Genomic DNA, 25,252 nt, shown 5'->3' with positions numbered 1-25,252 from the left:
TCAATAGAATCATTTCTTCGTTGGAAGGGACTTCAGGTTGAGCAAGTTGCATGCACAATCCGACTCGGATCGGAACATACTTTAGACTCAAGTAGTGCAGGTATCAAAAAAGTTATTTCGCTGCCATTTGATGTTGAAAGAAAGATACTGTCCTTTCTGTCGTTTTGCTGTTATTCCGGCTGACCCTGGGAGGGCTGTGCATGCAAGATGTCAATACGAGACATTGCACCTCCGTGTAATTCATCTACCTACAGCTGAAAAGTTTGCTCAAGTCACTTTAGCAGACAAGAGATTCTTGTTGTACTAACTCGCATCTTTCCAGGATGATCAGTCGACAATATATCGAGAAACTCCAGGCTTCAACTATGCGATCTGGTCGACACCTTTAGTCATGCTACCCACGAAGTGGAAGCGGATGGGCCGCGCCGCTTTGGCTACAATTCTGATTGTGCTCTTCTGCTTCATTTTCCAGGGCTTATGGACTTCTTTCATCTTGATGATAGTGGGAGCCTTGTCTGCCTCCAATGACAGTCCAACTCCAGCCATCTCAATCCCAGACGAACCCGGACAGAAACCCAGCTGTGATGACCACAACTGGTCCGCTGCCAACGTATGCTGGACTTTGCTTTCCATCATCGTACCTTACGTACTCAAGCCACGGGGTTCATTGCATTGTCTACAAGCCTACCGGGTGTGGCGAGTATCGCCAATCTTTGCGTTGGCCGAGACAATTTCCATTTGGATTTGGATCATCCAAGGGCTCATGGTCGGGAGGAGTATGCGCGCTACTTGCACTGCCTTGCTCGCTGCGCGCGTTACCATGTCGAGGCCACTCGGCGATTTTGAAGGATTCCCCCGGCCGCAGCGGAGCTACTGTGAAGCCATGATCCTCGACTTGCAGATCAGACTGTGGAGGTATGAGCCGCGAGTGATGAGATTCGTCATCGGCGACTCCATCGATATCGCAGAGCTGACAGCCAATAATGTCCAGCCCGAGCGTTCTCAACGAGAGTATCAAGATCGAGTTTGGAATAACCGTCTTGCCGCACAAGAGAGTCTAGAAAGGTACTTGCCACACGACCTAGACTCGGCCATCTACACCGAGAAAGACTTCTGGATACGCGCCGTCGTCGATGTCTTGATGCTACTCCAGGTTGTCAAATTGAGTGTCGTGGCGGGCGCTGGGTTCCTCCGGTTCATTGGCTATCTGTATACCTTTTGCTTTTCGACGGTCGAGTTTCTAGATATCGTCTCTGGCTTCCCAGCGCCACCTCACGACTATCAAACACTCGAGGCACGGAGTCTCTGGTCCCACTTGGTGTTTGGATACGCCACGATCTGGATATCCGAGACGACTCCCTGGGGCCTCTGGGGAAAGACGATGGACCTCAACTTCTATGTCTTCTGGTCGACCGCATACATTGCAATGCTCATGCACGCTATGGGCATTGGCTACTCGATATTTTTCAAATCCATAACATTGGTATCTGCTCTCACGTCTCCGTCCCATCATGGCATCGGCATCGTTATCAACGGATTCGTCTACGGTACTGACATTGTACTGATGTGGATAACAATCCCCACGGCGATCGTCCTGTCGATGTTGCCGATCTGCGTATTATGGCTTCGCCGTATTGTCACGAGAGCTTGGGAACGGGTCTCGTCTCAATATTCGAGCGGGACTACCATCAGCCGGGACGAAGAAGGAACCCTCTTTGGGATTGAGCTTGCGCTTCTCGTCCCAGGTTCGATCGCATTCTGGCAGTTCTTGTCAATCGTCCTGGCCATTGCCGGGGTCAACTATCTGTCGATCGTCGACATCACATATCGCTGCTGGGAGACGACTAAACCTGGGTACTACGACCGGCTTGGATGAGATTGACCTGGTTGATGGTTCTATTTTTACGTATTCAGGATAAAAGCTTGGTCAGTCGCTTTCGGCGCCGAACATGAATTTAGGTTCCACTCGAATCAGGTGCGTAGATGTCCTGGTTATAGTTTGTCGTAAACTAGGTACCTAGTATAACAAACTTGGCACATATCCCTCGTTGTCGTAAGACATCTCCTTTGGCAGGCTGCTAATAACCCGTCCGGTTAAATTCCCCGATTGATTCACGCTAGGCGGATTAGTGGATCGGAGCTTCGGCCAAGTTTCTCCAGGATTTCTGGAAATTGTTTAATCGGCAGCCACCAGGAGTTGCAACTGGCAAGTGCCAGGCACAAGAAACCTCCTCCTTACTCCATTATTTACCTGCACACCCTTCACTTTCTTGTGACCCGCCGCCATCAGGGCCTCGTTTTTTCAGTCCGGCGCCTGGCGTTCTGAGCTGGCTTTTGGTCTTTCTGGGTCCTTTGTACTCTCTATCTTCTACGCGACCTGTAGTGTCACCAGGGGCTGGCTTTGCAATTGCCGGTGCACTGCCTTCCTGCTCACCCCACGCGCAACGACGCCGACAGTCAGACCTACCTTCTTGCTGTCCACCCTATATCTACCAAGTGTACGAGCAATTGGGAACGTAGACCTTTGTCGAATTCATTACCTGTGGACTACTCCTTGTTTGCGCAAACATGGCCTCCGATACAAAGCGCCAGAACGCAGGACCCAGAGTTCCCGTTGCTCTTCCCAAAGGTGAACCGGCTTCCACTGTGTCTCCCGATGTCAGTTTGCAGCAAGCCATAGGAAGCCGGTATGTGTGACGAGATATGGTCTTGGAGTCGCTTGCTCACACTATGATCTAGTATTCGCATCAACCTCGCATCACCGAGCCAGTCCACTGTCGAGGGCATCGTCTACACTGCCGATCCCATCACCAATCTTCTTGTCCTCAACACCAATTCTACTTCTTCCACCATAATCAGTTCATCATCATTGGCGGCTCCCGCAGGAACCTACCGCATCATCCCAATTTCCTCAATCAGCAGCTTCCAACTTCTCGCCATCGGCCCACAATCTCCCGAAATACCAGCCAACAATTCCGCCTTCAACACCATTGATACAACCGCTGTACAAGCTCGACTTACTAAGAACATCACTGCTCAACAAGCGGCTCAAGCCCGTGTCGGCCCCAAGGGTACCACTCCTACAGACCAAGCCTTGTTCGACGCTTTGGCTCGCACCCTCCAGGCGAGCTGGTCTGGCAATACCATGCTTCTTTCCGATACATATCTGATTGACAAGCCATATGGACCGGTGAATGTTCGTCTTATTGATGGTCGTCACGGTGACCTTGAGAGAATGAAGAAAGTCGTTGAGATGGAGAAATCCAAAATCCAATTGAAAATGTCCAAGGGACTTCTGGATGGAAAGATCTCGGCTGAATCCACTCCCATCAAAGGTGCCAGTCCTGCCGTCATAAAGAAGGGCGGTTAAGCTGATCATCGGGCTTCGTGGTTCATTATCGGAATACGGCTATTGAACTGGACACAAGTCACCGCTGAACAAGAGGAGGAAGGCGCTAAAGTTTGGATGGTGACCATTCATCTTCTATCTTGTCATACGAAGACTACGCTTGTGGCTGTCATTGATGATTCCACCGTCAACATACGATTGGATGCTGCAACAGGATATCATGAATTGGTCATGCACAAAGACCACGGATTTTTGCATCGACTGACCGGAACTCAGAGCGGAGAAAAATTGCCTTGGGCTCTGTTATCACCCATCAGCACAGGAACAATCAGCTTCTACCTTTGAAGAAGGTTGTTATTGAACTCATCCCTGAGAGCATGGACACGCTAGTTATCAGTCGGAGGGTCACATCACCTCTACACATCAGAGACATGGTTCAATTGGACAACTGAACATATCAGCTCGTCAAAGGAAAATCCTGTAGTAGATAACACAATCATAATCATGAATCAGATGCTCTTCAGGAATCCAAGACCATCTTACTCAGGTCTCCTGTCTATCATCCGGACTCTAGTTAGTGCCGGTGACTTGCCGCCCTGCTAAGTCGACAAGCTATGACTGGCCCCAATCCTCCAGTCTAGTCCCGTAGAGTATAGTAAGCATCGCATCGCATAGTATCGTGTCATCTTCAAGTCCTTTAACTTGGCCCGAGTACCAGGAATGCTCGATCGGATATCCGTGGATATCTGTGGCAACCTCCCGTAAATATCTACCTTTTCGCCCATTCGCCTGTGACTGTACTGCGACTGATGGAGCCTCGTCGTCTCATCTGTCTGTGGCCCTGGGTGGGTCTTTATGGGTGGATTGCCTGTCGATGTCAAGAGGGTTTTTACTAATCAAGAATCGGCGTTTCGACTCTTTGATCTCGCCACCTGCATGAGCACCCATGTGAATTGTGTCGGTTTCATGGCAAGGATAGCGCGGTGCAAACCAACCAAGGAACGAGTTTCTGAGTTCGTGTAATATCGCATCTTTGACTAATTCAGATATTTGAACAATCAAATACTTATTGCCATGCAACAAATCTCGATCACAGACAGTTAGTCCCTCGTAAAAAAACCACGTTTCACCGTGTTTGACCGTGATATGATATGACCCGGGTCAACGTTGCGAGCATTTGGTAAGGCTGACTACATGGTCCACCTCCCGATCTGCGGGCGTCCGTGCCAGCACAATTAAGCGAGCATACTTACAGTACCATGACAGCGAATAGCGATTGGGATGTTGATGCCCCTATACTTGTACTCCACTCGCCTGAGCCACGAACCAACTTAGTAAGGGTAGCCCTTGGAAATCCAACATTCAGGCTGACTAAATGAAAGATAATAATGGGGTTCGCTAACCAGAATGCAGGAAATGATCGCTTGATATGGTAGGTTCTGTTGGAATTTTACCACACCGACTCAGTGTGTCTCCAGGTACGGAGTCCACAGCCTGAGAGGAACCACCCTAGAAACGGGTCAGTGACCATCGAGTCTTACTGTGCATATTGTATCTGCCCTTGCTTCAAACTCTTAGGTATTCAACCGGTGTTGTGATGTTTCAGCTTCGATTGTTGGAGTCAGAACCCCGCCGTGAGGTTTGTAACACCTCGGCCGAGTCACTACTAATACCATAAGTGTCACAACCCCACAAGGCCTGATCATTTGATGGGTTTAAGTATCTTTCACTCACATTCTCTTGCTTAGATGCTTCGTCAGTTGAGATTGTTGTTCACATCACAACCAGACATAAGTGAAAGATCAAACTGAATAGATCAACATGGGATCCAATATCAAATCACTCCTCGAAACCACCGTCAAGGACAGACGACTCCCCGGCGTCGGAGCATTCGTGGTCGATGCAACTGGCAAATTCATCTTGAACGAAACGGCTGGGAAGTTGAACTTGGACGACGAGCAGAGTGGTGATTTGACATCCGACACTCCAGCGCCCATCTATTCCTGCACGAAACTCGTCACCAGCATTGCGATCCTGCAACTCGTCGAGCAAGGCAAGATTTCGCTCTCTGACAGTGCAGAGAAGTATTTCCCTCAGATCTCCGAGATCCAGGTCCTCGAGTCCATCACTCCCGCGGCCGATGGAAAGCCCGCAGAGCAGAAATGGTCCAAACCAAAATCGCCCCCCACCATCCTCCAGCTCCTCACTCACACAGCAGGCTTCTCGTACGACTTCTTCGACACCCCAACTGGCCAATGGCGCGCTGAAACTGGTCGAGCGCCGTGTGGCTACCACGCTGTTGGAGACATGGAAGACTTCAAGACCCCTCTGCTCGCTCAGCCGGGGACTAAATACATCTACGGCGTCAATATCGACTACCTGGGTTTCATCATCCAAGAAGTCACGGGGACCCGTCTACCGGAACACATCGAACAGAGCATTCTCAAACCCCTCGGCATGAACGCCACTGGCGCATTCCTCCCCAAAAACACCCCCCGCCTGATCACCCACCTCCGCGTGAACGGCACCGACCTCGTCGCCAACCCGGCGGCCGTCAACAACGAAAGCCCTGCACTCTTCGGCGGCGGCGGCTACCTGTATTCAACCATGAACGACTTCGCGAAGCTCCTCGCCACCATCCTCAACAACGGCACCAGCCCCGAAACGGGCGCGACGATCCTGAAATCCGAATCCGTGCACAAATACCTCTTCACCGACCACCTCGACAACAGCGTCGACAAATCCGGCCTCGGCGAAATCGGCACCTGCGTCCCCGTCCTCAGCAACGAAGGCCGCTTCTTCCCGTCCTTGTCCGTCGAACAGAAGGGGTGGTCATGCGCTCTGCTTCTCAACCACGAGGACCTGCCGAACGGTCGCAAGAAGGGTAGTGGAGCCTGGGCCGGCCTGGGCAATCTGTACTATTGGATTGACCCGAGCTCCGGCGTAGCGGGCATGATCTGGACCAGTGTCTTGCCGTTCATGGATCCAGACGTTCTGTATCTCTTTGATCAGGTCGAGAGGGTCGCTTATGGGCATGAGATTGTTACGGACCGGAAGGGTCTGGTGGGCAACCATATTGGCGCGCCTAAGTTGTGATGTGCACATGAACGTTGCAATCAGGTCTCTTAGATTAGGTATGCGTACGAACATCATGGCCTCCAAGTCAGCTGTGGTGCAGCTCGGTCCAGAGCTCTGAGACTAGGAGGATGAGGATTCTTTAATTTTGGGGTTGTCCGCACAACTCCTCTAAGCAAGACGATCAATAAACCAATGAAAAAACCTTGTCCGACCAGCCTAGCGATGGACTTCATGCCTGACATGTGTATACCCACTTCCCAGTTATTTGTGTCCCCTGCTGCTTGAGAAGAAGTATTTACTGGTGCAGGACTCGCAGCATCATAACCGGCGCTTCGATTTGAATCTAAAACTACAGAGTACAAGAGATGATGAGGTATCTCCGCGAACCTACACTAAAAAGACCGTGCTGGAAGGCTGATGCAAGAGTGATGAGAAAGTCGCTGGAAGAGTGAAAGACTGACACATATTCAGTAAAAGCTTGGCCGTCATTGCAAGAGCAATCCATCTTGCCCTTTCTTCACCGAATCGGCCCCACCAATCCCGCAACACCTCCGTCTCTCCATCTTCATTGAGAGCTCGGAAATCTGTCGGCGCATACGTGTTGGATCTCTCCAGCAGAAAGACAGCATCCTCGAGCTCGATAGAGTCGCCACCTTCGCAGAAATCTTCCCATGTCCGTAGCTGGCGTTGTGCGAGATCATTCAGTCGTTCAAAACGTGAATCAGTCGTGTAGTGGTTTGCATTCTGAGCTTGGTTAATGTCGACATCCTTGAGAAACTTGGTTGCCGCAAGCTCTCTGAGCCGTACCTTTATCGGCACGTCGTGGTCATCGAGATCAATCGCATCAGCATGGTCCCACAACGCTTCATTCACTTTGACCATGGCTGCAATGCGCTCGACAACCCAGCGGTATTGTTCTTCGAAAAAGCACCGATTTTCGATGGGTAACAGAGTGAATGCCAGAACCAGGGGAACTTTGATTGTCTCCCAATACGGTGCCGCGCTTGAAAAGAGCCGCCTTCCTCCTACAGTATCGGGGGACAACTGAGATAAACCGCACATTGCGGCGGCGTAGGCGCGACTGGGTATACGGAGTTCATGATCGGGTAGTATTGATCCTTCTCGAAACACCATGCGAACCAAAGGTTTCCCATGAAGGGCGCCCGGTACACTTATCCACAGATCTTGGACATGGATCTCGTTCTCTGAGCGAAGCCGATCTTCGGAGTTTCTGAAGTGACGATTGTAACTCCCTATAATGCGCCAAACATCCACCACTGGTATCTCAACGGCAAATAGACCACCATAATCCGAACACCAGGTGGCTTCATGGACTGGTAGTTCCTTCATGAGGAGGTTCTTCTCCGGGTCCACCGAGTATCGTCCTAGTATATATCTCCAGGCTGGCTGATTAGGGGCAGATGCGAATTTTTCAGACCGCGCCACCATCTGCTCGTGGTGATATGCATGATGCGTGGGAATATCGAAGAGTGTCTTTGGCAGCTTGATTGTTCCACAGCTGAAGTCAGGCTTGCCGGATGGCAGAATCATTGCAGGGGCCCGAAATCCAAGAGCCACCATGTTCTTCTCAATATACCGGACTTGGTCTGGTGGGAGAGGAACGCTCGTGGATTTGAACAATACATAGTCGCCTGACTACATTTAGCTCTCGTGGCTATTGTAGACTTGGTGCTAGTGACGTTGTTTCTTTCACTCACATTGGCTACTGGCCAAGGCTTTGAACAACTTCAGCTGTAGATAGCCTTCCAATTCTTCCTCCTCCATGTAAATCCGGGTAGCTGAAGCGATCTCGTCGATCTTTTCGTGCTCCGCCATGCCAACATTTTCCAGTCCATGCTGAACCTGGAATCTGAACAATCGTCTTTCAGCCCCCTTACCCATCATTTCCGGATGGTCCTTTCCAAATTGAGCCGCGGTCTGATCGGCATCAGTGGCAATTGCTATCAGGGTTTTCCCGATCTCAACGAGACTCTTGCCGAAGGGCTTGAGTGAGCTTTTGCCGGTCCCGATTGATATGATATACTGAAAATCGCGACGCGGCTTTGCCCACACTGTCTGCGCTTCCTTATGCACTTCCCTGATCGGACAGTTGTAGCCCGCTCCGCCGTCGACAAAATGTTCATTGAAATTCCCGATCTTCACAGGGTCGAAGAACGTTGGAGCAGCCGACGTTGCCCTCGCCGCTTGCCAGATCTTGGGCTGAAGGTCGCTGTATCCCTCTAACTCATAATTGCGAAAGCGGACCAAGCTCCGCTTACTAGCGTTGAGGGCACAGACAAAGCTGTACAATCATCAGCACAAGAAGCCTTTGCCTGATGAGCTGCATGTTAAATTTACCTTCGGCAGGACGGGTCTTCCTCTAAGAGCAAGGATTGTTCCTTACCTTCTCCTAAGTACTTCCCGACGACTTTTTGGACCTGCTCCTCTAATACCTTTGAATCACATCTTCCTCGAGCAGTTGCAGTGTTCCGCAACCGTGCAAACACATTGTATCGGTGCTTTGGTGCGAATACAATTTTTGAAAGTTCGAGGTATTCAGCAATAGCTTCCGATACCGACATCCGCAATCGTCCAAGCATGATGGCTATAAGTCTGGGGAGGTAGGTCATTCCACATCAACACACTGCAATACCCAAGGGGTTCGCCGGCGGATGAAGGCCTACTTACCCTCCTGTACTTGTGCCACCGATCAGGTCAAACACCTCACATGGCTTGGGGGGATTTTTATTGTCGATGGCTTTCATCAAGTATTCTAAGACAAGAAGTGTGGACAGGCCCCGAACCCCACCTCCATCTTTGAGCCTGTTTAGAATTGCCAATACTACGGTGTACCGACTTTGACTTACCGAGGGAGAGAACTCTCAGCCCGCGAGGAGGATGGTCGTTGTTTGCATCGACATCCATGACATGCGCATTGACTAGTACGACTCAACAATCTTGAAAGGTCTTTGAGGCAGAGTTTCCAATCCTGCATCTTCGTGGTTCCCTGTGGACATACCCCGCAGTCCTTTGGAACTTGAAGGGTATTGGCCCGCTTTCCCCTTCCTGGGCAGCATCAACCTTTGGACGTGGTGGCTACGACGGTGAACGACGATCTTTTCAATCACACGTTGTCGACACTATCTAGACTACATCACGTATGAATGGAAGTGTTCGAGGTTTCTGTTCGCGCAGCAGGTGCAAGCCTCACATTACAACTGTCCTCGCTGAGTAAAATATCTGATCTGAAGCGAGAGGTTGAGCGTTTGAGTACGCGACACTGCAATCCAACATGTCGTTACTTCAATCGTACGATGCAGGGCTGATGGTTGAGCAGGGGGCATACCCTACAGCAAACAACGGATTATCATCCTTGGAAAAGAGGTCTCGGACAACGACATTATCGCAACCCAGGAGCCGGTCCCTATAGTTCATTGTTTCTCAACGGAAACCAATGAAGGGACATCCGCCCAACCTACTTCGCACCACCCAGATCTTGTCAACAAATCCACAGCTGGATCTGAATCAGTACCTTCGAAAGTTACAGATGTTACGCTTTTCGTCCAGGTACAGTAGCCCGCTTGAATGCTCCGCCTCGACTTTGCTGCTTGACGCTTTACCAGTTCGATGAGCCTGATACCCACATTGAATTTTCCATTCACGTCCCCCGGCACGAAGTGGTATTCGACATCAAGGCGCGCTTAAGCCAAATGCTAGGAATAAAGTACAGCCATCAGAAACTTGTCATAGGTGATCATATTTTACACAACGGCCGCAGAATCTGTCACTATACCGATGAAATTGTGAGGCGAAAGTTGGCGCCGAAACTGCAAGTAATCAACACCGGGCCCCCACGAGTTGGAGATAACAAACGTGGTCAAATCTTCGTGCGGACACTTACCGGGTAAAACTCCAGACGCAATGCCTGTGCTGACCGTCGCCACTGACCTGGTCAAAGGAAAACCATTGTTCTCCACGATGTCGATTTCCATGATACCGTAAGCAGCGTCAAGGAGGCAATCTGGGACAAAGAGGGCGTAGCCGTCTTCGCGCAGAGGCTTATTTTTTCTGGCAAGCAGCTCCAAGATGAGAAAAGCCTAAGTGACTACAACATCAAATCTGATTCCACTTTGCATCTCGTTTTAAGACTGCATGGCGGTGCAGGTGTATGAGTATGAGTAATGGGTGGTCTGGAAGTGTCTTTATCGCTATCTCGATCTTCTCCATGCAGTGTACTTACTGACTAGAGGTCGACGAACTTGAGTAGCTCTGTAATGCGGGCGAGAATGGAAATACCTCATTGGTATTGCTGAACTGAGGTGATCTCGAGCAAGCCTTTGCTTTGTAAAAAGGCATCAATCAAAGTGAGATGCACAGCAGTTCTGCTGTTATCATCTGTCGCGAGATATCGAGTTTCTGTATCGATACGTAGGTACCTAGGTACTTCAGGATACTGCGTCGTCTGCACCACACCAGATGCGAAGCCGTGATTGACACCGTTTGGAAGTGGTTTAGATCGATGACTTGGGAAACGTTTGAGTGAGATGCCGGCTGCCTAATTATCAGGTGTTGTAGAAGACGAGGATACAATGGCAGGTAGAGGTAGGGAGGAAACAGATTCCGTATCATCAAGTCCCAAGCATACCTTCCCGAGCACCGACAGCCTCGCAGCCTCGTTCTCCCTTGGCGCTAGTCCCAGAAAGACAATTTATCCAAGAAAGGCTAGCATCGGATGAATGTTAGCCAGCTTCCATTCTACAAAGGTGGATTTGCTGACATTCGAAAAGACCATGCTCATGCTCATACTCGTGCTCGCCCCAGAAATGGAGGTGGATGCTGAAGCTTCGGTACGGGCCTATTTGAAATGCACACTTTATCGCGCCAGTAATGCGCGAAAGAATCGCTTCAGCCTGTCGTGACAACCTCGACTTGATACAATTCTCCTTTGCCCGGACTTAGTATCCCTGAGGTGCTGGGAAGGCGGCTGCCGCTACGTACGGCCTTGGATACCAAGACATATATATAAATTGCTGGCCGGACTTGATTCTCTAGTTTCACCTTGGTCAGTAGGTAGGACGACAAGAAGAACAAGTCATCAAGCGTCGCCATTCCCAACGCTCGACACCAACAGCCACTCATCCACCCTTTGCCCCCATCTCCCGTGTCTATACAAACAACAGACAACCCCTAAAAATGACTACTCACCCGACATCTCCATCTCCACCTTCCCGCCCCCCAACAGCAGCCGGAGGAGGGCTCCTAACAATGACAACCATCCTCGCACCAAGCCACCTCCTCGCCTTTTCGACACTCTTGGGCGCACAACTCCACCAAACCTTCCTCGTCACATCGCTGAACTTCACGCACCTGCCGCGCCCGGCATTCAAAACGCTACAGAAGGCCGCGTTTCCGGCGTATTTCCGCGCGCAGACTGTCTTGGTGGTTCTCACGGTGGTGACGGGTCCGGCGGCCGCGGGGGGACTCTTGGGGTTGGTTGGGGAGACAGGTAGTGCGACGACAGCGAGGGCGGGGGCAACGTGGGATTCAGCCGCGTTGGGCGTGGCGCTGGCGACAGCGTTGGCGAATTGGCTGGTTTACTCGCCGAGGACGATTGTCGCGATGGATGCGCGCACGAGGCTGGGTGAGTTTTGTTACTACTTCTTTTTGCCTTTCTGGTTTTGGCTCTTTCCGTGTGGCGTGCTAAGAACGTTGCTCGTCGACTAATCCTCTTGGTGACCGGTGGTAGAAACTCGAGCGAGGGAGAAGGAGAAGAAGAAGCAGATCGACCAGGGCGAGGAATTGAAGGATGGTGACAGCGGCGAAAATCAGACGGAACTGCCAATCGTCAACGCAGAGGCCAGTCCGGAACTCAAAGCTGCTGCTCGTAATTTCTCCCGCAATCATGCCATGAGCATTCATCTGAACCTGATTACGATTATTGCGACTTTGGTCTATGGATGGGGTCTGGCTGGGAGGATGTCATTTTCGTAGTCGGTAGGTAGGGGAACGAAGTCGCGCCAGGGATTCTGAATATATCAATCTGTACTTTGTTTCCTGTACAAGCAATACCCTGGTGACTCTAATCGTCTATGACCAGTACAGCATGAGTACATAATTCCATGCCGACACCCGTTAAAACGCCATGCTGTCCAACTGAATGCCCAAGGGACTCCCTCCAAGCCTTGAAGCCTCTCAATGAAAGGCCCACTCTCCTGCTTGTGAAATCGATCAGGGAATCAATCAATCGTCCCGATTTTTGGACGGAACTCCAGACCCAGATGCAACGCCATTCCCAACATTTCCCCCGTCGTCTAATCCATCGTCTTGATCACGCATCAAAGGGATCGAATCTGCCGGCACATTTGATTCCGCAGGGCGATTGTCGGTGTCATCAGCATCGTAAACAGTCTCCTCAAACCCCCCAGTGTCATTAATATCGTCATCACGCTTTTTCACCTTCTCTCGAGCTTCCTGTCGCATCTTGACAATCTTCAGATAATTGTAGCAGGCAATACTGACTATCGTAACCAACAAGCCGCTGATGTTGATCAGGCTCAATTCATCGTGGAAGATAATGCCTGCAGCACTGATGGTGATCACTTCTTTGAAGATTCCACATATACTCAAAGTGACAACACTGGTCCGTTGGAGTAAGGTGAACTCCGAAGCAATCATACAGAAAGCTAAAACGCCCGGAACAATCAAAAGTCCCAGCGCTTTGGCAATGCCGTAGGCTGAGATTAGAATTTGAATTCCCGTCAGGACGGCTGTGGGACCTTCAGAGAAACAAGCGATGGTGAAAAGGGTGACAAACATAATCGGGGCGAGGAAGAAGAGGGTTGCGAACGGATTCGACGTGGCTGGATGTCGAAGGAGCAAAATTTGTGTCAATGCCCATCGGAAACCGGAAAAGAATGAGGCGGACATAGCCAAAGTGAAACCCAGGGCGTGAAAAGCGGTTTCACCCGCGACCATCATCAACACTCCCAAAGTCATGGTTAAGATGATGAGAATCAGCTTGAGCGAGGGTTTTTCCAAGCGGAAGAGGAATGCAAAGGTAAGGACAAAAATCAAAACGCTGCTTTTGCACATGGTGTAGAAAGTGAGGGTAATGTAGCGGAGAGAGGTATTCCCGAGGCCAATATCCAGACATGTAGTGGTGCCCGTGGGTACCAATCGGGTGAAATAGAACAAGGGTGTTACTAGAGGTTTCGGGGGATGCGACTCGTTTCGGTATGATGGTGGTTGTGGTTGGGTAGGTCGTAATGATGGGAAGATCAAGAGGATAATTGATGCCATACAGAACTGGACCACCATATGTAGAGATGTAGCGAACATTGGGAAGTGGAAGTCGATGTGGTCGGAGGAGAACATGAATTTGTTATACTGCATTAGAAGGTCAATTCTAGGTATCGCTGATTCAGGTTGTCCAACTTACAATGGATATGGATAGAGAGAAGAAATACCATCCGCTGATAAAGACCGCGTTGACCAGGAGGTTGCGTATGACACTTTGGTCTGCTTGTCTGGCTTCATCCTTAGACAAACCTGATGCGCCTGCAATCCGGGCATCCAACCCATCGCGCCTCCTCTTGCGCCTCAGATATTTCCGTTTAGCATGTTTGTTTAGACCAGCTTCTTCATCGTCTTCGAACTCGAGATCAACATCGGAGTCAAGAGCCCCAAGTTCGTGTTCTTCTGGGTCGGACATGGAGGAACCTGCCTCATCGTCTGATGAGCTGTGGTCCTTGGACTCGGATACAGAGCCAGTACCTCTTCTCTTATATTTGCGCCGGGGATTTATATAAACAAAATTGTCCTGAGTCTGAGTGGTTGAGGTGGGAGCGACACCTGGAGTTGGCCTCGGAATCCTGTCGCTACATGGAGGTGTCTCCATGGGATTGAGAGGTGAGATGATGGATGGATCTCAAATCATTGGGGCTAAGCGGAGTGAGGGAAGATAAAGAGTGGGTGGATGGTAGTGAAGGTGAACAAAGAGTGGTGTTCGTCCGTTATACTGGGGGTGCCGATGTATGGACTGGACCAGAGTAAGCCGTGAGCACGGAATTGGTGGATGGGAAATGCTGGGTAGTGATAATGGTGGATGGATCCCAGGAGGAGAGTAACATGTCACTGCCACTTGGAGACGCGCCAAGACCTGTCAGAAAAGCGGCCTCGTGTCTAACCCTGTTTTGGGCCAAAAGTGGTGCCGCCCTGATCTCCCTTGTCTAACTGATAGGGGCAGGGGGAGTAAGTCTGGGCACCACGTAATGAGACAACCGTGTAATGTGACACGCGTTTTTACGCGCGTCTCAATCCCACTCCTCCTCTTCTACACCTAACCACTCAACCAATTCATTTAGATGTACGATTAAATGGCATCAAATCGAGAGACTAGGATGCTTCAAGCGATATCCGACTACCAAACTCGCCGATATACCAGTATCCGCGCTGCCGCGGCGGCAAATGACGTTAACCATATGACTCTCGGCCGTCGACTACGAGGTGGCAATTCACGAGCAATTGCTCGTGAACCACAGCAACTCCTATCGAACCAACAAGAGCAAATACTAGTACGTTGGATACTCGACCTTGAGATGCAAGGACATCCTCCTAGCTTTACTTAACTACGAGATCTCGTCGTTATTATTCGAGGCACTCCGACGGAGCATTCAAGCATTGGCCAAAACTGGATATCACGATTCATTCAACGTTATCTAGAGATTCGCTCTAAAGTAGGTAAAAAGATCCATGGCTTGCGATTATAGAGCACTACTCCCGAGTCCTTAAATCGCTGGTTTAAGCATTTTAATACTGTTCGAGAACGATATTCAATACCCTAGGAGCATATCTATAATATGGATGAGATAGGTATCGCTCTAGGCGTCTGTTCTAATTAATAAGTAATTAGTAGAATCGATACTACCCAATCCTATAAAGTAACACTAGAAAATCGTGAATGGGTCTCTATTATTGAGACAATATCAGCGACTGGCCGTCGACTACAGTGTCTCGTTATATTTAAAGGAAATATGCTCTAATCGACGTGGTTTACGGATCCGGATACTCCTAACTATTCCTATACGGTATCACCTAACGGATGGACCTCAAATACTATCGGATTAGCCTAGTTACATTAACTATTCCTCCCTCAGACAGCAACGGATCACTATCGACTCCTCCTACTTGATGGACATAAAAGCCACGCTATATACGAATTTATGTGGCAATGTCATATTAATCGAGTAGTATTGGTCTATCTAATACCTCATTCAAGTCATATTCTTCAGCCGTTGGATCTTGCATACTTTTCGCTCCTAAAATGCCGTTATCGGGATGAGATTGCTAACTTAGCAAGGTACGACGACGCCTCGGTCGTAAAGAAGAGTAGATTTCTCAAAACCTATGAAAAAGCTAGCAATGAGGCTTTATCTACTTATTATATCCGTACGGCGTGGGATGCGGCTGGTATATATCCATGGGATCCTCGCAAAGTCATTCGATCAAGTCAAGTCCTTCAAAATAGCCAAAATGAGCGAATACTACCAACTACGCCACCGTCACGCAAGCAAGCTCAGTATATATCGAATAATATTCATACGCCACTTACTCAACAGCAAATACGACAGGAAACGGAGTCGATTTCAGCTCAGGAAACTCTTTCTCGTCCAGTGCGTCGTCTACTCCAAAAAATAGCTAAAGCATTCGACTAGCTACAGTGGGAAATCACCACTAAATCGCAACAGCTCGCTACTTAGCGTCAACAGCTAAATGAGCTAGTTGCTAGTAGACAACCGCGAGTCGCAATCGACTGCAATGAGGTATTTGCGAGTATCGAGACCATCAGACAAGCTAGGCAGGGTATGGAGGCATTAGAAGCGACAGCGAGATCTAGTACGCGCTCAACCACTAGGAATACTACTAGGAATAGGCACTTGAATGACTCCCTAACACCATTCATGCATCAATTTAGTGCAAATGAGCCTGTAGAATAGGCAATTCATAATTTAATCGTCGTGGTGGCGATATGGAGGCGTGTCACATTACACGGTTGTCTCATTACGTGGTGCCCAGACTTACGAGTAGGTAGGCCTCATGTTCGTATCTTGGCGATCAAGAAAGAGATAGCTTCCACAAGTTCACATGCCACTTCACTCAAACCATTCTCCTCTTCCATTTCAATTGCCAGGCTGAAGTCCAATACCATCTCTCAGGAATTTTCTATCCCCGATGTCAAGATGACAATTTTGGATGACTCCTATCCCGCAGAACTATCTATCGGGCAATATTCACACGTAGAATTCATTCTTATCTCCAGGAACGGACCCAACAACGATTGTTTTTGCCAACACCCAGTTCGTAAATGCTAGTCTTGTTTGCAACATATGGCCAATGCCTAGAGCCTATCCTGCGTGACAGAGTATGAATCATTGAAAGCGGCAGTCATCGTCGTTCAACGGTCCTACACCACAGGTTCAAGACATGCTCAATTTCGAATATGACCATAGAAGTAAAAGGGAGCTGCCTGCAGGAGATGAGGACGAACGAAGCCATACCTCGACGCGCCGAGCGCGCCGCTTCTCTTATGATGACTATACGGTCGGCTGGATCTGCGCACTTCCGCTGGAGATGAATGCCGCCAAAGCCATGTTGGACGAAAAGCACAACAGTCTGCCCAACCCCATCGACGATGACAACGTGTACACGCTGGGGCAGATGGGTTTTCACAACGTGGTTATGACTTGTTTACCCTCAGGCATATATGGCACAACCTCAGCAGCCCTAGTTGCAAACAAGATGCAATCCACTTTTAGATCGATCCGCTTCGGATTGATGGTTGGTATCGGAGGTGGGGCACCCAGCAAATTTGCAGACATTCGCCTAGGTGATATCGTTGTTAGCAAGCCAACGGAGAATTTTGGGGGAGTTGTGCCGTATGATTACGGCAAAGCCATCCAGGAAGGCGTGTTCAAACGAACTGGCACTTTGAACAAACCACCACAGGCACTTCCAAAAGCAGTTTCATCTTTACAAGCAGACAAGTTAAAGTCTAGTAAGATTCTGGCTTACTTGTCCGAAGCCGCGGCTAAGGACCCAGATATGACGGATGAATTCACATTCTCTGATTGTCGAGAAGACTGGTTATTCGAAGCTCAATACGAACACAATGACTCCGAGACAACCTGCAATGGCTGCGATAAAAGTAGGCTAGTAACTCGATCTGCTCGATCTACCAGAGACCCGGTCATCCATTATGGGCTAATCGCTTCAGGAAACCAAGTAATGAAGCATGCGAGTACCAGGGACCGGTTGGCCAGTGAGTATGGCATTCTTTGTTTCGAAATGGAAGCTGCCGGTTTGATGGACCATTTCCCATCTCTGGTTATCCGCGGAGTCTGTGACTATTCGGATTCGCACAAAAGCAAGACGTGGCAAGCATACGCTGCGGCAGTTGCCGCAGCATATGCCAAAATAATACTCTCTGTGGTCCCCGTTACTCAGAGTTCCAGAGCAGTTGCGACAACAATTGCTAAACCGAGCGTAGGTAAGCTCTTGTGCCCTCGTACGTAACATTGCGTGCGAATACTATGGCCTGCGGCGTCAGCTCTCTCAAGATCATGGCTTCATTAGATTAACCGTTCTCTAGACCTGGCAAATTCCGATTTTCCAGAAGGTAGAGGTAAGGCTCTGACAGGTTTAACCATCATATATTAACGAGAGACAGGGACTCGAAATCTCGCCATAGACGAAGCAGCACGCATGCAAAAGGCCAATATTTTGACTTGGCTATCGACGTTCCACTATCGACAGAAATACACCGACCTCTGTAAACGACGAATGAAGGATACAGGACAATGGCTACTCAATAGTGACACTTTCCAACAATGGTTGTCAAAGGGCCAGTCCCCGTATCGTCCAGTATGGTGCTGTGGCGATCCAGGCACAGGCAAGTCGGTACTTGCGTATGTTCCTCACGTGGCTTGAGTTCGAGTTCTGCGAAGAAAAACTAACAGAGAACCAGATCTTTAATGATTGACCATATTATGGCTATTTGTTCGAGCGCCGCTAGAAGCAAAGCCATAGCGTACCATTTCGTTGACCATCTCGATGAAGCCAGTGGAAACTGTCTTACTATTTTACGGAGTATTCTACACCAGCTCAGTGAACAACTTGATCCACTGCCAATGGTCATCACGACATTATTTGAGGATCTCTACAAGAAAGGAAAAGAGATAGGGTTCGACGAGACGAAGCTTGCAATTCGAGCATGTATCAACATGCTCGATCAAGTTTTCGTGGTTATTGATGCCCTCGACGAGGCCCCAGCTCAAGAACGAAGCAGCTTGCTGTCCACTATCAAAGAATTTTCCTCACAATGTAAAATCATCGTCACAAGCCGCCCACACTTGGACGATATCTCTCGCACTTTCCACGACGATCCCAGCATTGATGTCACAGCACAGGACAGCGATCTCCAGCTCTATCTTCGTTCTCGGATGTCATCTACCTGTCATTCCTTCGTTGGAAATGAGGATTTCATGGACCAGATCATTCACACGATCATAGAACATGCACATGGTTTGTAAGTAATCAGAAGATTGTTCCTCCTTGCACAGCTAATCGAACATGCAGGTTCCTCCTTGCTGTTCTACACATCGACAATGTACTGAACGAGCCAACCATTGGGGACGCGCTTGTCGCCCTCTCCAGCATTTCGAGCAATCTTCAGTTGACGTTTCAGACCATGTTGAAAAGAATTGCAAACCAACAAAATCAAAATCGAGTCGGTCTCGCAACACGGGCGCTTGCAGTCTTAGCATACGTCAAAAGACCTCTCCAAGCCATTGAACTCTGTGATATTCTCTCAGTGAGACCAAACCAGACGCACTTGAATAGTCTATTTCGCCCGTCTTGTGCCACTGTCCTGGATTGCTGCGGAGGATTGGTGGTTTTGGACAAAAACACTTCAACCATACATCTTGTCCACTACACGCTACAGGAATATATCCGAACCGACCCTTTTGGCCAGGAGATTGCCCCTCCGACCACCGTTGCGAGATTGTGTCTGGAATACCTCGGGATGGACGACTTTGCATCTGGATCATTTGCAAATGAACAAGAAATCTTTACATGTATCATGTCATATCCATTCTACCCTTACGCGGCAAGGTGGTGGGGACATCATGTCAATGGCGACAAATCTCTAATCGGTTCTACACTCGATCTCCTGTGGTCCAGTCCCCATCGAGCCACACTGGCACAGGTATTTATGTATGATGCCGGACTACGGGAAGAGTACTGGTGTGCAGAGGAAGCAAACAGCAACAATCCATTAACAGTAGCCGCTTGGTATCACATGCATGAAGTCTCACGGATCTTACTTGATGATGACTGTATACCTGTGGACAGCGCCACATCGCTGGGGACAACTGCACTGATACGATCGACATCAGAGAATGATGTAACTCTGGCAAAGATGCTCATTGAGCGTGGTGCGGACCCATATGGGTGTAATTGGTATGGTTCGTCTCTTCACTGCGTTGCGGAATCCGGCCATTGTGAGGTGATGGAATACCTACTTAATTTAGGGTTGGACGTCGATTCGCGAGATCACCATGGCCGAACTCCACTACACTGTGCCGCTCAACGGGGTAGATCCGGTGTTGTCAGATTGCTGCTAGACAGAGGTGCTTCCATCGATGTTATCAGCAACGCGGGCCTAACTCCGCTTGGGGAGGCAGTGCTGAGCCAACAAGATTGCGATTTTTGCTTCTTTCTTATGGAACAGATGGCAATGGCTGGGACGGACGTTGGATTAGTGGGACTGCTTGCTCTTTTGGACCCTGATCAAGTTGAAGATGTATAAGGTGCCTATGGGCAGCAATTGCCTCCATCAATTCCTCCTCTCGAGCTACTCTCCTCAATGGCATGAGCTTCGAGAGAACGCGGCAGGTAGCTGTCTCACTTGAACTCGAAACTAACCCGGCTGCAAAGGGTTGAGCATTTATCATATGACATGACAAAATTGCCTCTGCGCGCCTGCACTGAATTCCAGACTTAACGCATTGCGAATTGATCAAGAAGAAGTGTCAGAAAAGGAGCCACGCGTCTCAGCCTTTTGGGACTTCAGGAACGAGAATGCATGTGCAGATTCGCCCATGCATGAAATGAAGCTATGTGATCAACATCGCAGCTTGTGAGCTTATCTAGTACTAAGCATGTTAAAAACCTTTTGTCATTACATAGGTAGTGATTGATTTTCTTTCCGAGGGGCGATAGAACCAGGACCGCGTTCTTGAAACCACGGTATGGGAGCGCATCCTCGGTGCTCTAAGTGTGGCAAGACGTTGAACCGAAATAGCGACCACAATATTGCCGCCTTTAGTCCACGTCTCACTAACGAGCTAGTGCAAGGGCTAGTCAGCCATTAGTAGCTACCGAAGTACGTACCTAGCCCGTCAACATGGACTTCACCACTCAGTCTTGCTGCCATTGATGTCAACCTCTTGAACAATTTTCAAGACTAGCGAAGTCACGAAGTCTTCGCCAACATCAGAATCTGGTACATCCAGAGTTGTTATGAGTTGCATCCAGACTTCTTCACGATGATCTGTTGAGAGCGATGGTATTGGTGACATCAAAATGGATCGCCACCAAGCACAACGAGGAGTGAAGAGGCGCACTCCCAATGCGTACGTTTCTTCATCGCGCAATAGTCTGTTGAGTACTGAAACTGAGTTGTCAGCTGCCAAAGATGTCGCAGACACAAGATCAAGTGCAGCGGCGCAGCTCCATGCTCAAATTGCTCCAAGCGCAGCAAATTATGCCTTTTCGATACTGCTGAGCCAACGGTTTCGGTATCAAAGAGGTACACTCAACCTTTATTCTAAATGATCTCATCTGACAGTGCCAAGATACCTTTCGCAACTCGAAAAAAGGCTTGCAATGCTAGAGGAATCAGCAGGAGAACCAGCACATCGGAGCAATAGTAGTACTCCTGCTGGGGCTAGGAACTCAGAAGAACCACAACTGGAAGGGCGGCAGAGCTCGCTCGTTGATGCATCATTAATTGGCGTCTCCGATGGCAGGGAGGAGAGTGCATTGAGCCTCTCACAAAGGCCTCCAATCACCTTAGGAGACGAGGCTGGGAGACAATCTTCCACCGATGATGTGGGAATGACTAATCCCCTATCCGCCGGTCCATCTGATACAGGTTTCATGTCGGATGGCTCGAAAGGCAGATCAGGTGAATACTATACACCGCTCTTTATGGGGAATGAGCTCACCCTTTGCAGTCTATCTTGGTACATCGTCAAACTGGGCGTTCAGCCGAAGAGTATTGGACGGAGTTCACCAGAAGATTCATGGAGCTCCGTTAGGTCCAGACAATTTTGCCTTGGACGGAGATATCTATAGCCTCGGTTGGGATGGCTCAAGGGTTCTCAATGACGAAGATAAGGTCGCCCTACCTTCCCTGAATCATGCAATATATCTGGTGCGATCGGTACAATTCCACATTGGTGATTCCTACCATCTGCTCCATGAAGAGTCTTTCATGTCGGAATTGTCACTCTTCTACGAAAACCCTGCGGACGAAATGCACAAGCGGAAGCTATGGTATGTTCACTACTTGCTGATTATGGCTTTCGGGAAAGCTTGTACCTCCAGGAGTGTCGAAAGAGGGAAACCACCTGGTGTGGAGCTTTTCGTCCAAGCCATGAAGCTCATGCCCGATTTGTCTCAAATTTGGACAGATTCTTTTACAGCAACGGAGGTATTTTGCTGCGGTGCACTCTACTTGCATTGTTCAGATCACAGATTCGGGGCGTATTTGATGGTAGGATCGGTTTCGTCATAAAATTTCCCCATCTCCTACTGATGGTAGAAACAGATTGGCCATGCTATACGTACCGCTCTTCACCAGGGAATGCATACCGACCTTCCCCCTGGTACTTTCGGAGACTCGCAAATTGAACGTGCGCGCCATATCTGGTGGACTGCCTATATCCTGGACCGTGAGTTGTCTTCACTCATGGGTCTGCCGAATCAAGTGGCAGATGAGAATATTCATGCCCGATTTCCTTCAATGCCATCTAGTGACCAAGATAAAGGATTGCGCCTTCATATCAAATTATGCCGCATCGTCGCGCAAGTGATCAGTAGTAAGTTTCCCATCCCTTTTCAACTGGAGTCTTTGCTCTAAGCTAATTGGTACAAGCCGTATATGGTCCGGATGGATCTCTTGACAAAAGGTTCTTGACTAGTACAAGATCCGCCCTTACTAGCATTGCCAACATAGCTGAGGAACTCAGTAATTCCTTCAAACTATCTTTAGATGCCCTTGGTGAAGGTGTGTCGCGACTATCGGCAACTCTGCATCTTCAATATCATTATGTAAAGTCCCGTCTTTCTATTATACGCGAGAAGTATGCCCCGACTAACGATCGCCTAATCAGTGTATTATTCTCACTACTCGACCTCTACTTTTCAGCCTGTTCAAAAAGCGTCTTGATGCTCAAACGACATCTTCCAGCATTATAACCTCCGTAGAGCGCTTGCGAATTCTGCTCAAGATGTGCACAGACTCTTCTGAACATTCTCTCGACATCCTATCGACCCTACAGCGCCAAGATCTGCTAGGTAAGTATCAAAAGTGACAGGAGAATCTGGAGAAGGTACTAATTGTATCAGCCAATTTTGTTCCCTTTGATCTTGAGTCGACATATTGCTCCGGTATCGTCACACTCATGGCCGCATTCGTCGAGCCCTTACTCGTGGAAGATCTGCAAGTCGACCTTGAGAAGACACACCGAGTCTTGGACGACATGATTATCAAAGGAAGCCTAATTGCATGCCAGCGCAAAGCAGAACTCGAGCAATTGGATAACATGCTGGACACTCTCAAGATACAGGGTACAAGCACTGCCACACAGATAAAACCGGTCGAGGACTCTACTCTCAATGATGATGCAATACATGCTTTCCCCCTACAGCGCGCAATCGATAGTCCTGCGATACAACTCGGAGGTGACAATTTGGGACTCGCCCTTCAACCATTTGAAGAATGGACTTGGGAGGACGCTCTGAGCTCTGAACAGCTAAGAGGTGTTGCTGACCTTCTGGATGGTGATCAATACATTGGCTCTGGCGAGTTCATGTTTTGATAACATATATTCATTATCACTCTCCGACAGAGCAATGTGCATCTAAGGGGCATAGCACAGAGAAGTCACTCACAAGCGCGCTTTCACGACGCGATCCTTCTCCGCGATGAGCTCATCGATCTCTCCAGTTGTCCCGATCCTCCAGCTCACCTGGTCACCCCAGTCTCTGCCGTCTTTGCCAAGGTTTTGCCTAAATTGCCATCTGGATAGATTTTGTTTTCCATCTTTCAGGAGCTGGACAACCCACTCTCCTACGATTGGCATCATCTTGAACCCATGTCCGGAATCCCCAGATAGCACGATCAACGAGTTATCCGTGCTCGGGACAAAATCAACCGTGTATTCCGAATCATCGGTATCCGCGAACCAACACATCTTGTTATCTACGAATGGTCGATCCGCCAACCATGGCAATGTCTCCCGTAATAACGTGCGTAGCTTCTTCTCGTCTATTGCAGGAATGTAGTCCCTGGGTGCTGGCAGAGACTCTCCGGGAGGTAATGAAATGCCGGTGCTCTTGTTGGTATTGATGTATCCGGCCCCAAGTGGACACAGCTTGAAAAGTCGAGTGGCTGGATCAGGCTCGAAGAAGAATCCCAAGTCTCGGACATTGAGAACTGGGATACCACGGAGATAATCGCATTCTCGTTCGGTAAGCTGAATATGGGCTACAGACCAACATTTCGCCTTGACATAGGAACCAATATCTGGAAGGAGTTTCGCAGCCCATGCTCCTAGACAGACGATTGTTAAGCTGGCGTTGTGGTTCTCTCCGCTGGCTGCCTGGAACCCAGTGCAACTCCGAGGTGTGTTGTGATCTCGACTGTAGAGAAGCTTCACCGCCTTGCCTTCCAGGGGGCCCAAAACGAATTTAACACCCCGACCGGCTAAATGTTGATAAATGTCAACCATTGCGTTTGAAGAATGGGCATAACCAGCAAGTCGATTATGATATCCTCGGAATCCATTCAATGGGCCTGTGAATTGCCAATAAATGTCCTTAAAATCTCGAGATTTCGACAGAGGTGTAATTCCACCAGAGAACACTGGATGGTTTTTCACCGACCCAAGAGCCTTTTGCAGATGCTTGACAGCCTTCTCAGGCGCCGCACCCGTCGTCGCAACCACATATCCCACCTGGTGAAAGTTGCCACCCCATAGAGGAGTCTTCCACGTATTTATGGCTTTCTGGACATTAACAGTCAGGCGTCTTCCAACCAAAGCCTCATTCATTTTGGAGACTGGAATCGACCTACCAATGCTAACTCGGTATAAAATTCGTCCTCATACTCAGCCCGAACGATCTTGTTCAGATCGTAAGCACCGGAATAGGGCGATGGTATCTGAGATGCTTGGTCGAAGACTGTGATGTTTGTGTGTCCCGAGTTGAGAAGATGGAGAGCAGTCGAGAGACCCCAGGCGCCTGCCCCCAAGATTGCCACGGGGTCCGTCTTTTCCGGAGCCATTTTTCTAACTCGGATTTAAATATTAATTAATTTGTCTCGAGTTAATGTGATTTGGATATTGGTATGACTTCAAAAGCTTTAAAGACCCAGCAAAGATTCGATATCGGTACCACTCGAGAACAATCGCTGAAAAAATTTGTGGTCTCTTGGAAGGCTAGCCAAATATCGGTTCTTACATTCGTGATGTGATGCGA

At 49.1% G+C, this 25,252-nt stretch overlaps 8 protein-coding genes across 8 annotated transcripts; 5 read left to right on the top strand and 3 right to left on the bottom strand.

The window, feature by feature from the left end:
- Window positions 1–323: 323 nt before the first annotated feature.
- On the top strand, window positions 324–1,876 carry LTR84_005955 (uncharacterized protein; the record flags this gene model as incomplete). The annotated part of the gene is made up of 2 exons (XM_064849519.1): window positions 324–330; window positions 357–1,876. The coding sequence occupies 2 exons, from the start codon at window positions 324–326 to the stop codon at window positions 1,874–1,876; spliced, it is 1,527 nt and encodes a 508-aa protein (XP_064703743.1).
- A 692-nt stretch (window positions 1,877–2,568) lies between these two features.
- LTR84_005954 (uncharacterized protein) lies at window positions 2,569–3,370 on the top strand (the record flags this gene model as incomplete). The annotated part of the gene is made up of 2 exons (XM_064849518.1): window positions 2,569–2,687; window positions 2,740–3,370. 2 exons carry the CDS (start codon window positions 2,569–2,571, stop codon window positions 3,368–3,370), a joined length of 750 nt encoding a protein of 249 aa, XP_064703742.1.
- Window positions 3,371–5,170: 1,800 nt separating this feature from the next.
- Window positions 5,171–6,445, top strand: LTR84_005953 (uncharacterized protein; the record flags this gene model as incomplete). The annotated part of the gene is made up of 1 exon (XM_064849517.1): window positions 5,171–6,445. The coding sequence occupies one exon, from the start codon at window positions 5,171–5,173 to the stop codon at window positions 6,443–6,445; it is 1,275 nt and encodes a 424-aa protein (XP_064703741.1).
- A 369-nt stretch (window positions 6,446–6,814) lies between these two features.
- Window positions 6,815–9,027, bottom strand: LTR84_005952 (uncharacterized protein; the record flags this gene model as incomplete). The annotated part of the gene is made up of 3 exons (XM_064849516.1): window positions 6,815–8,079; window positions 8,146–8,729; window positions 8,786–9,027. 3 exons carry the CDS (start codon window positions 9,025–9,027, stop codon window positions 6,815–6,817), a joined length of 2,091 nt encoding a protein of 696 aa, XP_064703740.1.
- A 2,665-nt stretch (window positions 9,028–11,692) lies between these two features.
- LTR84_005951 (uncharacterized protein) lies at window positions 11,693–12,418 on the top strand (the record flags this gene model as incomplete). Its single annotated transcript, XM_064849515.1, has 2 exons — window positions 11,693–12,068; window positions 12,174–12,418. 2 exons carry the CDS (start codon window positions 11,693–11,695, stop codon window positions 12,416–12,418), a joined length of 621 nt encoding a protein of 206 aa, XP_064703739.1.
- A 249-nt stretch (window positions 12,419–12,667) lies between these two features.
- LTR84_005950 (uncharacterized protein) lies at window positions 12,668–14,138 on the bottom strand (the record flags this gene model as incomplete). The annotated part of the gene is made up of 2 exons (XM_064849514.1): window positions 12,668–13,813; window positions 13,866–14,138. The coding sequence occupies 2 exons, from the start codon at window positions 14,136–14,138 to the stop codon at window positions 12,668–12,670; spliced, it is 1,419 nt and encodes a 472-aa protein (XP_064703738.1).
- Window positions 14,139–16,909: 2,771 nt separating this feature from the next.
- LTR84_005949 (uncharacterized protein) lies at window positions 16,910–20,294 on the top strand (the record flags this gene model as incomplete). The annotated part of the gene is made up of 5 exons (XM_064849513.1): window positions 16,910–17,972; window positions 18,075–18,107; window positions 18,153–18,390; window positions 18,450–19,010; window positions 19,061–20,294. The coding sequence occupies 5 exons, from the start codon at window positions 16,910–16,912 to the stop codon at window positions 20,292–20,294; spliced, it is 3,129 nt and encodes a 1,042-aa protein (XP_064703737.1).
- Window positions 20,295–23,661: 3,367 nt separating this feature from the next.
- On the bottom strand, window positions 23,662–25,058 carry LTR84_005948 (uncharacterized protein; the record flags this gene model as incomplete). Its single annotated transcript, XM_064849512.1, has 2 exons — window positions 23,662–24,780; window positions 24,849–25,058. The coding sequence occupies 2 exons, from the start codon at window positions 25,056–25,058 to the stop codon at window positions 23,662–23,664; spliced, it is 1,329 nt and encodes a 442-aa protein (XP_064703736.1).
- Window positions 25,059–25,252: the final 194 nt, after the last annotated feature.

The sequence above is a fragment of the Exophiala bonariae genome (genome assembly GCF_035927105.1).
Source record: "Exophiala bonariae strain CCFEE 5792 chromosome Unknown scaffold_22, whole genome shotgun sequence".
Taxonomy (NCBI): Eukaryota; Fungi; Ascomycota; class Eurotiomycetes; order Chaetothyriales; family Herpotrichiellaceae; genus Exophiala; species Exophiala bonariae.
The sequence above is the reverse complement of the archived record's forward strand: the minus strand, read 5'-3'. Positions and strand labels throughout refer to the sequence as shown.